The following is a 15,534-nucleotide window of genomic DNA, read 5'->3' as shown; positions in this document are numbered from 1 at the left end:
ACAATGATGTCATCAATATACTGCAGATGTTCTGGAGCCCCACCCTTTTCCAGTGCAGTCTGGATCAGTCCATGGCAGATGGTGGGGCTGTGCTTCCACCCCTGGGGCAATCGGTTCCAGGTGTACTGCACTCCCCTCCATGTGAAGGCAAACTGAGGCCTGCATTCTGCTGCCAGAGGAATGGAGAAAAATGCATTGGCTATGTCTATAGTGGCGTACCACCTTGCTGCTTTGGACTCAAGCTCATACTGGAGCTCTAATATGTCTGGCACGGCAGCACTCAGTGGTGGAGTCACTTCATTCAATGCACGATAATCCACAGTCAATCTCCATTCTCCTTCAGATTTTCGCACAGGCCAAATGGGGCTGTTGAAGGGTGAGTGGGTCTTGCTGACCACCCCTTGGCTCTCCAGCTCTCGGATCATCTTATGGATGGGGATCACAGCATCCCGAGTGGTTCTATACTGCCGTCGATGCACTATGGAAGTGGCAATTGGCACTCGTTGCTCTTCTCCCGTCAGGCATCCTACTGCAGATGGATTCTCAGACAACCCAGGCAAGGTGTTCAATTGCTGGATGCCCTCTGTCTCTACAGCAGCTATTCCAAATGCCCATCTGAGTCCTTTTGGGTCTTTGAAGTACCCACTTCGAAGGTAGTCTATGCCCAAAATACATGGGGCCTCTGGGCCAGTCACAATAGGATGCTTCTTCCACTCATTTCCCGTTAGGCTCACATCAGCTTCCACCAAAGTGAAATCCTGGGATCCCCCTGTCACACCAGCAATAGAAACAGACTCTGTCCCCACGTGTCTTGATGGGATTAACGTGCACTGCGCACCAGTATCAACCAAAGCTTTGTATTCTTGTGGTTCAGATGTGCCAGGCCAACGAATCCACACAGTCCAAAAAACACGGTTTTCGCCAGCCTCTACCTGGCTAGAGGCAGGGCCCCTCTAAGCCTGGTTATCCTTCTTTCCCTGGGCATATGTCTTGGAGGTTCCTTCAAGGGGATCAAAAATATTGTCATTATCATCATATGTGACAGTTCAGTTACTGGCCACTGGAGCTGCTTCCCTTTTGGAACTTCCTCTCTGAATCTTCAGTTGTCTCACCCGTTGTGCCAGAGCAGAGGTAGGTTGTCTATGCCATCTCCTCATGTCTTCTCCACAATCACGCAAATAGAACCACAGCTCAGCTCGTGGGATGTACCTTCTCTCGCCGTCTGGGGAACGTCTGCGTTGGGTACCAGAACCTCTGATCTGCACTGCCGAGATTTGGAGAAAGCTCTCTTTAATCTCCTCCCTCAGTTTCTTGTGACCCTCCTCTATCTTGTCCTCTAATTTTTGAAGACGTGTTTCCACCGCTGCGATTCTGGCATGTGTTGGGCCATGTACAGCATCTGCATATGCTCGGAGCTTCCTTGCCATGTCGAGCACAGTCTCACCCCTCTCATCCCTCTTCATGATGGCTAAGGCAGAGGCATATTCTTGTGGCCCGAGTCGTACGAGTTTTCGCCACATCACAGTCGTGCATGGTACTAAGTCTGGGTTCCTAGTTGTTACATCATCTGAGAAGATAATCTCAACCACGGCCATTTCTCTCAGGCGTTGGATCCCTTGCTCCATTGTCTTCCACTGAGTCTGCTGCATATAGAGATCGTCTGCACACAGGTATCTTTCTGCTACACTTCTTAGGACCCGTTCCCAGAGGCTCTGAGAGTTAGCCCCCCTCATCATTCCTTGGTCTATGACAGTATCCTGTGACAGGGATCCCAAATGCCTGGCTTCAGTGCCATCCAAAACGGTAGCCTCGCCTGCAGCATCCCAGAGACGGACCAGCCAACTAATTATGGATTCATCAGACCTTCGAGTGTAATCTTTCCGTAGGCCACGAAGGTCCTTCAGGGAGAAGGACTCAGTATTGGCATCTGATCTTGCATCTGCTGCTTTGACTCCTGACTTTACGTCAGGGGGCACTGAGGTTCCTTCTCCTTCATCATCATCATCATCATCATCCACTGGTCGATTGGTCTTGGCTGTGCATTTCCCACTTCTAGTGCTGGTAGCAACAACCATGGGTTTGGCTGCTGGCTTCGAGCCTGGAGTGTTAGCTACAGCCTGAGTCACCGGGACAGTTGCTGATTTATCTCCCTGCCCCCCTGCCTCTGTCTGCTGCCCTAGAGTATCTAGCAGTGTGCAATAAGCATATGCCAGGGCCCAGCTCACTGCAATGACCTTCCTCTCCTTAGGCTCATCCTGGTACTTCTCTTTCAGATATTTCCCCACCTCAGCTGGGTTCTGAATTTGTTCATGGGGAAAATCCCACACTATAGCGTCAGAGAATTCCTTCAGGATTTGGCCCATATCCTCCCATTTCCCACACCACTTAGGATTTTCCACACCAGGGTTTACTCCTGAGTCAGGGGTCTCATCAGCCCGTCTAGAAATCTCAGCCCTCAATCTAGAGAAGCTGCAGACCATATAGAGGAGACTTACCAAATTAAATACCAGAAAGATGGTCTCTTTAACATTCAGGGGAAACGGAACATTCTCAAAAAGTGACATAACCGATCCAAAGGAGAAGAGGGAAAGGGAAGGCTGGAAAGTCTCATTCTTAGCTCCTCCTCTAACAGACTGAGTGTAGTTACTAATAAATTCCCAAAACATACCACTGGAATTGGGATGCAGGATAGGATGAAGAAACCATAAACCATACATGCTGTAAACAGAGGTCAGTATCTTTTTGAATGCTTTATAAATCACTATCACCAGGGCCAGCACAACAGCTATTCCAATCCGTACCCCTCTACCATAAAAATTACTTGTTAAGGACAATAATCCTAATGACCAGAAAGGTATTGAAACCTCAAAAAGGTCTAGAGCCCAGAGCCATACAGAGGCTTTCACAACCAGAGACATAAGGGGTCCAAGCATCATGTCTACTAACTGCTTTAGCAACAACAGACACACAATTAATAGGGCTTTTTTCCACATTTCCCAGCCGCGCGTTGGGCGCCAATTCATGTATTTGTCCAGGTTTAGAGCAAGTTTGGGGAAGAATCCCCCCAAAGGAGCTCCGGTGGGAAAAGCAGATCCAATCGGCCCCTCCCCCCTCAACTGGTCCGGGAGGGAAGAAAAATACCTCCTTGGAGAAAGGTGGAAAAAAAACCCCTGTTTATTAAACAATACGACCAAAACAGTATCAAAACAATGAGACCCCTTGCCACTCTAAAAGAGATGACAAACTGAGAAAACCCCGGGTTCAAGCAGCAGCTCACTCAGTCTCTGATCAGTCTCTCAGTGCTGGAATTGTCGCAAGCCAGGGCCGGCCCGGTGGGCCACAGCTGCAGCTGCCGGTGCTCTCCTGGGTGTTCAGTCCAGAGCAGTTCCAAGAGGTCCAAAGAAAAAGGGAAAAAACAGTCCAGGGAACTTCTTTGCCTCAGCTAGCTAACACTAACTAAAAAGCAAAAGAAGAGCTCTCTGTCCCGCTGTCTGTCCGCAGACAACACAGTCAGGAGCAGGAATGTGGAGGAGTGAGTGCAGTGTCTGAAAACAAACTGCGCGCTTCTTCTCTCTCCCCCTTCACTCTCTGTAACACTCTTAAAGGTACAAAACTTATTATTATTCAACATAAACAGAATGAGACGATTGGGGATAAAAGCATCATATAGTCAACCCAGGACAATAGGACAGCCAAGAGCTGTAGAAGAACATGGCCTTTGAGACGAGGAGCTATGACAGCCAGGAGCTGTGAGAATATGGCCTTTGAGCAAGGGGCTGTGTGTGTTGTAAATGGCCTTTGAGTCATGGGGAAATGTATGTATTGTACTTTAATATCTGTATTGTATTTGAATATCTGTAAGAAAAGGGGGAAATATAGTAGGAGTCCTAGTAACATATATGTATTGTATAAGTGGTCTTGCCCCAATCCTAGCTGTTCTAGGGCTGCAGCTGTGGCTAATGAAGATAACTGGGATAAAAGGGGGTGGGTTGGCCGGTTAGGGAGAGCCTTGGAGGAGCCCTTATCTATAACCATATCACATAATATGTCCCCATATTTCCGCAACTGATTAACCTCAAATAAGGTCCCCGGGTTGGTAAAACAACCTTGTGCCTTCCCAAAAGCAATCAACCCTGCTAATTCTTTTTTAAGGTCAATATCATTTACTCCCCACTTTTCTAAAAAAGCGCATAAAGAAATCAAGGGCTACCTCACTCTCCATTTTAGCCAGCCAGCAACTGTCCCTGTAAATGTCACCTTTCTGGTCATTAGTGCAGCCTTTTCTCTTGGGTTGCCCACTCGGACTGTGGACCCCTCTGCTCAGGTCAGTCCAGGCACGGATCAGGCATCTTACGCCAGCCTCTGCCGATCTTCTGTCCCCCGGTCGCTGCTTACCAGTGCTTTTCCGATGTCTCGCCACCATTGAAGTCAGGATCAGAAGGTAAGGTCTCCCGGTTATTGATCACGTCCGGGGTCACCATTGACAGCCGCGAGGGAAGACAAGCAATCAATCAATATGATTGGTAAAGCAAGCTTCAGTTTATTTCGAGTACAACAGTACCTTTATGTGTTTCCAGTAATTATGCATATTTGTCGTTAATTCATTGGTTTAAAGAAAAAGGCTACATTTACATACTCCTCCTATTTTGTGGTTTCTAACACAGGGCTCTTCCTCATTCTCGTTGCTTTTACTTCTCCCTTTTTATATTGCAAAACCTCTTTTCTTCTTAATTTTTGCTGCTGTCCTTGCCCTTTCGACCATGTCTGCATGATGCAGCATACTTTGCAATCTCCTTATCATGGCGTGCGGCCTAGTTATGTCAAGCTAACATGGGGTTTGCTTGTACAACATTTCCAGGGACCCATGACCCTGTTCATCCAGTCATCCTTCCACATGATCAGGCCGACATCAGTTGACCTGTCTTGTGATGATTGCTGTCTGAACCTTTTCTAGAGCTTTCTGTGCCTCTGGGGTAACAGCCCTAGGAGAACTTGAGTCCTCTCCCCCTTTCAATAAATCAAAAAGAGAGTCAAGGTCTTTGTTGGTCAGATCTAGCCTTACCCAATTTAAAGACCCACACAAATTTTGGATATCTGCAATGGTCTTGATCCTCGTTTTGGTTTCTAATTTTTGAGGAACAATGGTCCTCTTTCCAATTTCTAAGCCCTTAGAAATGCTTCCAACGTGGCATCTTTTAAATTTTCTTTTCCTGGAGCTCTAACCCTGCAACAATCAATTTATCGATCAAGTTAGGTCAAGCGCATGGGTGAGTAAATCATCATTGGGGGCACACACAAGGATGTTTTCTATATAATGACAGATGATGGCATTTTCTGCGGTTGCACGCACCAGGGACAGTAAGGAAGAGTCATACAATTGGCCAGTCGATGGCGAGGCTTTTAGTCCTTGAGGAAGAACTTTCCAATGGTACCTTTTCATCGGGGCTTCCCTGTTGATAGTGGGTACCGAGAACAAGAAACACAGTGCATTGTCAGAGGTAGGAAAATTTGGAAAAAACAACCTTTTATATCAATGACAGCTAAATTCCAATTTTTGAAGAGCATTGCTGGGGATGGCATACCAGGTTGGAGAGAGCCATATCTTCAATGGCATTATTAATTTGTCGGAGGTCGTGGAGTAGCTGCCATCTCTTTTTGTCAGCCTTCTGGATGACAAACACTGGAGTGCTCCATGGAGACGTGGTCTCCACAATGTGACCTTTTTTCAGCTGCTCTTTCCCTAGCTCCTCGAATGCCTTCCATTTTTGTTTACTGAGCAGGTATTATTCTACCCAAACTGGTGTATCTGTCTTCCAATTCAGTTTTTGGGTAGAGTGCTTTTCAGTGACCACTGGCGAAAAATCTGGTGGAGAGCTTGGAATGTCAATTGTGACTTCTCATTGGGCCATTAGTTCTCTCCCCAAGAAGGATTCCGGATAATCTAACACAAACGAACGTAGCTTTACCAATTGTCCATTTAGCCCCTTGATTTGGATGATGCTCTTAGATTGTCCCACCAATTAATTACATGCTCCCTTTATCTTGAATGTGACCAGCCATGTTTTGCAAAGGCCAATGTGCTGGCCAACCCTGCACTGGGGTTACTGTTCTGTCCACGCCCATGTCTGAGAGCATCTCGATGTGTTTTACTTCCCCACTCCCTCTTGACATTACACCAGCTTTTGGGTTTGTCTTTCCCAATAGCTTGGACCTGGGAGACTGTGGGTCCTTGTTTTTCGGTGCTTTCAGGTAGACTCAGCATCAGGATAGCTTGTGGTACAATTTGTCCTTTGGGAAGAAACAGGGGTGGGTGGAAACAGTGCAGCCAGAGAACTAATCGCTTAGGATCTGATGAAATCATTCCTGGAGCAATTTTGATCTCTTGCGGTGTGTGTTTTGTGTCCCCAGTGACGATGTATTTACAGTGAATTTGGTGCCAAGTACTCTGCTGTTGTGGGTTGACGGAGACAAAATGCCAGTCAGTGTCTTTCGGGTGGAGTGGTTCTGTCAGTTGTAACCTGAAAGGCTCATTGATGGAAGTTGTGGTTAGAATAGATTCACCCAAGTCATAGCAAAGAGTACTTGGTGTCTTGTCCAGTGGTGGACCAGCAGAAGTCATCCTTGAAGCATCTGCTTCACTTAGAGAAACAGGGATACTGCCGCACGCTCTGTCTTTTTTGTTTCCCTCATTCCCTTGGCCTGCTCTCTTTGTGCCTGTGTGCCTGGCAGGCTGGCACTCACCATTTAGTTTTTTATTGATGTTGACACCCTGGGAGCACTTGTAGTTCTCCTCTCCTGCTATTTTTAAATTAATCAAATTGCTTTTTCAGGGGACACTGGTTAACCCAGTGCCCAAGGTTCTTACAAAGTGGGCATGGCTTTGTGTGGTCAACCATTGGTGGTGTTATAAATGATCAAATCATGAGCCAAACTTATAAGAAAATTTAGCAAAGATTTATTAATTTGTCTGCAAGACCGAAGTTTGGTCTCCAAAACTACCACAGCCAAAGAGACAGCGTCAAGCCTGGGATCGGCGCCGGGTGAATATGGATATGACCTCACGAGTGTCAGAATTTCCCCCTCGGTTCACACTCGTGGCTCCATGCAGTGAGGTTTTATACGGTTTATTCTGCCTGAGGCAAAGATGACTGAATTTTCTTTGTGTCTCTTCAGATGCATCGCTGTTGATTTCCATGTGCAGAGATGGACAAAATCCCCTCCAGATGTCTCAATGTTGTCAATCGACTCCAGAAAAGCCATGTATCCACATGTATCAGGATGGCACCATTGGTTATCTCAACAGATGCAATTGCCAGGGCGATAATCGCTTTCGGGTGGTCCTGTCAAGTCGGGAAACCAGCGATTATCATCCTGGAAGCTTTTATCTTTACATTAAAGTGTCAATGTTTACTTTAACGTGTGTCCGGGAACTGATTGTATGTGAATAAGACAGCAGCTCCCGGCCAGGATAGTCAAAAGACATGGTTTGGATTTTACAATATTTTACACATTAATGGCATGAATTATCACTACCATATACTGCACTGGTCTTTGCTGCTGCCCAGTGTGCCTCTGTGCTGATGGAATGGGCGCTGGGCTGGCAACGGCGAATTGCTGTGGTGGTCTTGGCAGCAGCTTTGGCCTGGTGTCCTGAGCCACACTCATCAGAGGCACTTTCCTGTTACAGACTAAATGCATATCTTTTAGTGTTTGGGGGGAGGGGGGGTGTTTCTAAAGGTAATATTAAAATTGCAGTTTGATGCTGTTCATTAGTGTTTGTAAATGCCGTTTCCTCTAAAACTTCTTCCCTTGCATTCTCTTTCTTAACTTGGATTTCAATTGCTCTAGTTAACCTTTCCACAAATTTCAAAAAAGGCTCTGATGGTAGCTGTTTGATCTTATTATATGGTGAGAGAGAGCCATCAGGTTGAAGGGCAAAGAAGGCTTTTTCAGCTGTGAATTTGACTCTCTCAAGAGCTTCCGCAGGAATTACTGCAGCTTGGATTGGGTCCAAATACCATTGGCCCTCAGCGGAGAGGTGCTCAATGGTAACTGGCAAGACATTGGCATCCTTTGCTGTGTTTGGATCAGCATGCAAGTCTGGGAGAACCTCTTTCAGCGGTAGTATCCATGCCCATTCCCATAGTTTGAATTCTGTAGAGGTCATGAGGCATGAAAAAAGCTGTTTTAAATCATGGGATTTAAATGTGGGACTGTTACAGTCCTACCCAGTTCGTCATTTAAAAGGCCAGGAAGTGGGGGCTATGTGGACCATACTCTTTGTGTGCTTTGCAGACTACTTTAATTATTTGTTGTCCAAAAACTTTCCAATTAGCAGTTCTGGCTTCTCCCCCTTGTCCTGCATGGTAATATTTAACAGGGGTGAATGAGAAACTGGGACCCTGTACTGGGTCTGCAGTTCCCTGCTCCTTATCTTTTGAATTGGAAGCATTGGGATCACAGGTGGGGCTATAGGAACAACCAGTGGGTGTGCCCCCACCATGGGAACCTGGGGAGGGGACAGGGACACCCTAGGAACAAAGGGCGGAAACAGGGGGTTGGCAGGGGGCGGGGGCGCCTGGTGACATCATGTTGGCAGATGCCCTCTGGGAGGGGTAGAGGGGTGGAGCTGAGGGAGTGGCGGGCAGGGTTGGGGAAGGGAAGGTATCACAAGGATCGGGGAGGTGAGGGGTAAGGAAGGATTTTTGGGATGCTAAGTGGAATCATGGGAAGAAGGAGACCAGGTAGTGCATCGTGGCAAATGGCTTCCTCCATTTTCTTGACTCTCTGGGGATTGGGAGCCATTTTGGTGGTCACTGCTCTCCAAAAAACTAATACACACTCGTGGTTTCTGAGCTGGAGACACAGGGGATCGGGGAGAATTCCATGTGGGATTCGGACACTTTAAGATGCTCAGGGAGCCAGCTTCCCTGGGTGTGACCAGAGTCTGCTCTCCTTAAACCACCGAGTTTTGGGGTAGAGGGTTCAGTGCTGGGGTGGGGAGAAATAGGAAGAGCAGAAGTATATTCCTTGTTTTTTGGCTTTTCCTTCACTTCCCTTTGCTTGAGTAAAGCTGATCAAACTTGTAAACTCCAAAACACAAATTTTGCTGAAGATGTGTCTTCAGACTTTCCCAAGATTATCAATTTGTGCCCTACTGTGTTCCTAAAGTGAGTATCATGGACTTGTTCAGGAGAAACTTGTGGGAAGTGTAGAAAAAGCCAGAGTACAAAATGTTTCAATTTTCCCTTACAAAGCAATACATTTCCAGTAACTAAAATTCCTGTAATCTGATAATATACTCCTTTCTGTGCTATGTCAGATCTCAAGATCTCAGTCCTGAGATGCTGAGCCACCGAGACCACCTTGGGGGGCTCGGGAGTCCTGGAATGTTGCCAGAAGTGTCTGGTAGCTGGACTTTAACCCTACACAGGAGACGACAAGGATGAGGGCTTCACCGGGTGAATGGTGAAGGGATTAGTTAATTAAAGGGTGAGACACAGGGTTTAGGATTTATGTACAGGGGGGTTTAGAGGAGTAAGATGGAGGAATTGGGGTGTGTCCTGCCCTCCTTCTTCTTCCTCTTCTCCTCCATCTTCTTTGGCCACGGTGGCACCTTTGGATTGGTTATTACTGAGAGTGCACCGAGTTATAAGAATAGATGGTATTGGGGAAAAATGATAAATATTGTACACGTAACAATGGGTATAAAGATACGTGGCTGCCCCGGAGGGCAGACAGTGTGCCCATGGCTGACTGCTGAGCAGATCTCTGTTCGGCTGAAAGAACATCTTTTAGATAAACAATTAATAAACATAAAAACCGAAAGAAGAACTGAAGCCTCTTCTCGTCCTTCGATATGCGGGCTGCCCCAAGGCCACCCCGGGCCTTTCCAGGCCCCTCAAACAGCCGAGATAACCGGACAGTGCTATGCTTAGCTTAGACCCCACTTTAGATGTAAAAGGCACAGCACAACCTCACACCAACCAAAACCAAACCCGAATCCGCTACTGATTTCCAAAAACCGCAGTTAAGAAGAAAAAACACCCAGATTTTAACCCTGCACAGCACAGCAGCCTGTGCAACTTTTAAAACTGCCACCGGCAGAAGCACAGAATTGGAACTCACTGTGCCATGGGACAGGCAGAGCCGCCTGCACTGTGGGAAAACCCAAAAGCCGCACCTCGCCGCCCCAAGAGGGATCAGAGCTGGCCTGCATGGCGCTGCTGCGAAGGGGAGGGGCAGGCAGAGCCTCCCCACTCTATTACAGCAACCTGATGAGGTCTATCAGGGTGAGAGAAGGACGAGAATCTTGTTTGATGATCAGAAGGCTGGATTTATTGATATAAGATAATAATACATTATAACTATACTAAAAATAATAAGGAGAGAAGTTGCAGAGGCTGCTAAGCTAAGAATAGCATAGAAAAGAACGAATAACAAAGTTCTGTATCCAGCGGATCTGTCCCCGAGCTTGCTCCTGTGATTGGCCCTTAATTGTAAACACGGAACATGATCCAATCACAGGAGCACCTGCTACATTTCACAGCAGCCGATAACAATTGTTTACATTCTTCTTCTGGGGCTCTGCTTCCCAGAAGATGCACAAATCCCAAAGAAAGGATTTCTATGAAAAAATGTCTGCGACACCACTCCCTCTGAGCTGGCACCGTGCCGCTGTCGCTGCCGCGCAGGTTCTAAACACGGCACAGCCGCGCCTCTTGGGGCTATACCCAACGCGCCATCGCTTCTGGCTCCACGGGGCTGCGCAGCCTTTCCGTGCTCTAAATAAGAGCGAAAATGAACAAATCTCTTGTCAGAGACTGGTTTTGAACTTCTCACCTGTTATGAGTAGAAAAAGCTACCCATTTTTTTAAAAGGTTGCAGAGTTAACGGGTTGGGCCAGTTGCTGCCAGGGTGGAGTTCTAACTGTTTCTTACTGTAATCACCCGTCATTTTCGTTAACTACCTGTTGTTGATGGTTAAGAATTCCCCCATTTGTTGAGTGACACCCTGCTGCTTCCTGGAGGATGGCACCCATATGGTGAAGGGGAAGGGACATCAAGTCTGCATGCAAATGACATCGGATCCAGCATGCAACAAGAGGGACCTCCCACCAAACCTAGCAAAAAACCTCTAAAACAACAAGCCAACAAAAAGTTGATGAATCAAAGTAATGTCTAGACATGAAGAACAAAATCTAGTAGCCACCAAGACCCTTTTTACCCCTCACCCTAACCTAAAAGATGTCAGCTAGACAGAGGATCTCGAATGTTGACCCAAAAGGTAAGAGAATCTCCTGATGCTCTTGTGACAACAGAGCCCTCAGCTCTGTCCACAGACCAGTGGACAAAGCTACACTCTTCCTCCTCCTCCTCTGAGTCACTCCTGGGAGCAGCAGCGGCCTGAGGGCGGACATGGCGCCTCTCCCCAAGCTGATCACTTTTAATAAAGGCATTAAAAAGGAGAAAGCTCTCCTGCCCTTGTTCATTTCACCACCCCCTATGGAGCGGACATAATCACCCTCTCAATGTGGTCGGTGCCCATGTCTGGCCGGGTCTTCTCTTCACCTGAATAGGACTTCTCAGGGCAGGAGGATCTACCCCATTTCCCCTCTCAGAAGGTCTGCAGCTGCACTTCCCAGAGGCACAGAATGTCCCCGAGTTTTTTATGGATTAAATCCCAAAGTCTCTCCTGGAAAGCTACGTCAGCCAGAGCTCTGCCAGTAGACACCAAGCTGCCTTAAAGTCTCTCCGTGGTCTTCTGATGCTCCGAGAGTTATGGAGTGTCCCTTTGGAGCTGCAGGATTGAAGCAGCCACATGTATGGGCGCCAAAATATTGGTATTACCAATATTGCGGATGGGATGTGCCCTAGCTTGTCTGGCCCTTGCAGCTGAACCAAATAGTGGCAACTGTGGTGTTTCACCCCAGAGACACTTTTGGCCAGCTGGATGTTGCAGCTGGGCGTGTGGAGACAAGTCCAGGCATCCAGGAGCTCTGGTGGTGGCGAGATGGTGCTTCCTCTCGTGGAGGGGCAACTCCTCAGATTTACATCTGGCGGAGAAGCCTTAAGGCAGTAGTGAAGGAAAGAAGTTGGTTCTGATGGAGGGTTTCAATCCAGAGCTTTTATTCTGGCCCACAGGCCTCTGCAACTACTCCAACAGAATGCCCACACTGTGTGCTTGCTCGGTCTTTTACCCGGGGGAGGGAATGGGTAGGGAGCCCACCAACCAGGTATGGGTGGAGAGGTTTTAAGGGACAAGGGACACCTGGATGGCCCAATGCCCGACCAGGGTAAGAGGGCATCCTTTGAATCAGCCCAATCACTCAATGCCATTCTGGAATTCCAGGACTGACAGACAGTGCTTGGAGGGGTCAGGGGTGGGGAAAGGGAGGGTGATTGACAAATCTGGGAGGGAATCTTAAGGGGAGGACTTGAGGTTCTGAGGTAACCATGAAATCCCACCACAACATGGCAGCCACTGGCAAAAGTAGACACACATGTCCATGTGCTCTTCTTGAGCCACATGTGGTCATTGCCCTACCCATCCTTGCCCTGGAGCACCCACCACCAGCCAAAGATACAAAAATACAAAAAGAACACCCAAAAATAAACTTCCACAGTTATCTTCAAACCATAAACTAAAAATCTAAAATGACACATAAAGCAAAACAAAAAGTCACCCGAATCCTCATGCATGCAATTGGCAGTCATACATGGCACAGACACTCACCCCCAGGCTTTCCTGAGCACAGAATGTACCACCAGCACCCATGATGCCACGTGAGCAGAGGCAGCAGCCAGGAACAAGCACCCACACATGCCAAGGATGGGTACACAAGGTGAACAAACACTGATGGGAAATCAGAGATACCCAGTGATAAGCATTTCAGGAAAGGGAACACCTTATCCCTGGGCGCCAGAGAGGCTGGGGGCAGAGAGCGTCCTGGGGAAGCCACTGCTTAGGGCTGGGGCGCAACAGGGCTTCCAAGCCCCTCACTGACAGCATCATGGGTGGGGGGCTGCCCCAGCAGGGAGTGACCCTGTGCCCCAGCAGGGACCCTGCCCCTTCCCAGAGCAGGGCCAGGTGTCCCCGCCATGTCCCAGCATGGTGCCCACACATGAGGGGCAGATGTGGCCATTCCCAGGCAGGACCGTGAGTCTGATAAGAGCAGGCGAAGGGGCTGAGGAGCCCTTGTGCCCACAGCGTGGGACAGTCCACACATGTCAGCAGCAGCCAGGGACACTCCAAGGTCCCCAGCAGTACAGACACTATAAGAGGGGCGAGTGGCCCCACCACTTCTTCTTTCCTCTGCACAACCATGCTGGGAGCCGTCTGTCTCGTTGTGCTGCTGGGCTACGGTAGGTGCAGGGCATGAGGAAGGGTCAGGGCAGGGGGAACAGGACCGTGGCACCTGCCCTGGCCCTGAGCACGGGCACAGGCAGCCTCTGATGTCCCTTTGCTGGGTGTCACACAGCCTACGGATGCGGTCAGCCGGCCGTGCCACCACAGCTGAGCTCCCGCGTGGTGGGCGGTGAAGACGCTGTAGCCCACAGCTGGCCATGGCAGGTGAGGGGCACAGGGACAGGGATGGGGACAAAGATGGGGAGAGGGATGGGGACGTTCCTGCTCTGACCCTGTGCCTCTGCCCTCGCAGATCTCGCTGCAGTACAGTCGCTATGGATCCTGGAACCACTATTGCGGGGGGACCCTCATTGCCCCCCAGTGGGTGCTGACAGCTGCCCACTGCATCAGGTAGGTGGGTGTTGGGGGTGCTGGGCGGCATCTGTGCCATGCAGGTAAGATATCAGTGGGGACTGACACTCTCTCCCTGGCAGCTCTTCCCTGACCTACCGGGTGGCCCTGGGCAGGCAGGACGTGTCAGAGGCTGACGAGCCTGGTTCTGTGGCCGTGGCTGTGGAGAAGATCATTGTCCATGAGGATTGGGATGACTACTACATCATGTAGGTTTTGGGGTACACCAGGGCTGAGTCATGGATGGTGTGGCCATGGACAATTGTTGCCCTGGCCATGGAGGCTTGTTCCCATGGACAGGGACCAATGTTCGTGTCTCCTTGCAGCAACGACATTGCCCTGGTCAAGCTGGCAGAGGAGGTGCAGGAGACTGAAACCGTCCGTGCTGCCTGCCTGCCGGCTGCTGACAAGATCCTGCCCAACGACTACCCCTGCTATGTCACCGGCTGGGGAAGCATGAGGAGTAAGTGGAGTGTCCCCAGGAGAGTCCCAGAAAGGGGATGCAGGCAGAGGGTGTGAGATACAAGCTGTCTCTCTCATTGCAGCCAACGGGCCACTGGCCACCGTCCTGCAGCAGGCTCTGCTGCCCGTGGTGGACTATGAGACCTGCTCACAGTGGGACTGGTGGGGCAGCAATGTGGATGACAACATGGTGTGCGCCGGCGGCGATGGCGTCACCTCTGGATGCAACGTGAGTGTGTGCACTGCACATGGTGGGAGCCCCAATGGTGTGGAACCGTGGGCACTGGGAGGAGAGGGGATGGAGCCATGGTGGTGGATGGCCAGGAGGGATGAGGGGTGTGTTGGCAGGGTGTCCAGGAGAAATGGCCCTCACTGTCTCTCCGCACAGGGCGATTCTGGGGGCCCCCTGAACTGCCAGCGCGACGATGGGGTCTGGGAGGTCGAGGGCATCGTCAGCTTCGGCTCCGCCCGGGGCTGCAACACGAAAAGAAAGCCAACAGTCTTCACCCGGGTGTCTGCCTACATCGACTGGATCAACGAGGTGGGTGCCTCTTCCTCTGCCCCTCCCACACACAAGAGCTGTTCTTGCCCCACTGAGGGTCTTACCATGTCCCCCCTGTGTCTTTTTGGCAGAAAATGAACGCAAACTGAGGACGCGGCATTGTGGAGATACCACTGTTGATCAAGATAAAAGCAAAAAATGCTGAGCTGGTCTCGCTGGTTTTTTCGGGGAAAAGATACAGTGGAGCTGGGGACACACATCCAGGGGTGGGTCTGGTGATGCCAAGGCCCTTCTTGTGTGCTGGGGAAGGTGTCCCTGCTGTGCAGTGGGGCTGGACAGGACTCTGCAGAGGCTGTTGGGCACTTCCCGCAAGATGCTTCCAGTCCTCCACCTGTGGCTGAGGCAAGGGCCTTGAGGGTTGGCAGTTACTTTGATGAGAGAGGGGCTGGGCTTTGTCCAGCTTATTCAGGAGAACTCCAGAGAAACCAGCTGGCCCTTGGGATGATCTGGAACACTTGGTAGCTCCCAGAGTGCTTTAGGGGACGTCAATGGCACTGCCTAGATAAGGGCTGACTTTCAAATGGGGCTCTTGAGGGAACTGGGTTGGCCTTGAGAAGCTTGAGAGAGTCTGACTGGTTTGGGAGAGGTCAGGGTTGCCTGCAGGAGCTCTTTGGAGACGGAGCCCTTGGCAGCTGCATGGCACTGCCAGCTCCAACAATAGGACCTGCGACATGGCCCTGGAGCAGAGCATCTTACCATGGATCTCCTTCTGTGGTGGCTGGAGGAACAAGGTAGGTGATGGGCAGCATGCA

At 49.7% G+C, this 15,534-nt stretch overlaps 1 protein-coding gene across 1 annotated transcript; it reads left to right on the top strand.

Moving 5' to 3' along the window:
• The first annotated feature begins 13,261 nt into the window (after window positions 1-13,261).
• On the top strand, window positions 13,262-14,860 carry LOC141731749 (chymotrypsin-C-like). Its single transcript, XM_074558288.1, has 7 exons — window positions 13,262-13,364; window positions 13,481-13,572; window positions 13,661-13,758; window positions 13,842-13,967; window positions 14,085-14,221; window positions 14,304-14,449; window positions 14,609-14,860. The coding sequence occupies exons 1-7, from the start codon at window positions 13,325-13,327 to the stop codon at window positions 14,858-14,860; spliced, it is 891 nt and encodes a 296-aa protein (XP_074414389.1). The 5' UTR covers window positions 13,262-13,324.
• Window positions 14,861-15,534: the final 674 nt, after the last annotated feature.

This window comes from Zonotrichia albicollis, chromosome 25, assembly GCF_047830755.1.
Source record: "Zonotrichia albicollis isolate bZonAlb1 chromosome 25, bZonAlb1.hap1, whole genome shotgun sequence".
NCBI lineage: Eukaryota > Metazoa > Chordata > Aves > Passeriformes > Passerellidae > Zonotrichia > Zonotrichia albicollis.
Note: the sequence above shows the minus strand (reverse complement) of the source record. Positions and strands in the feature narration are given on the sequence as shown.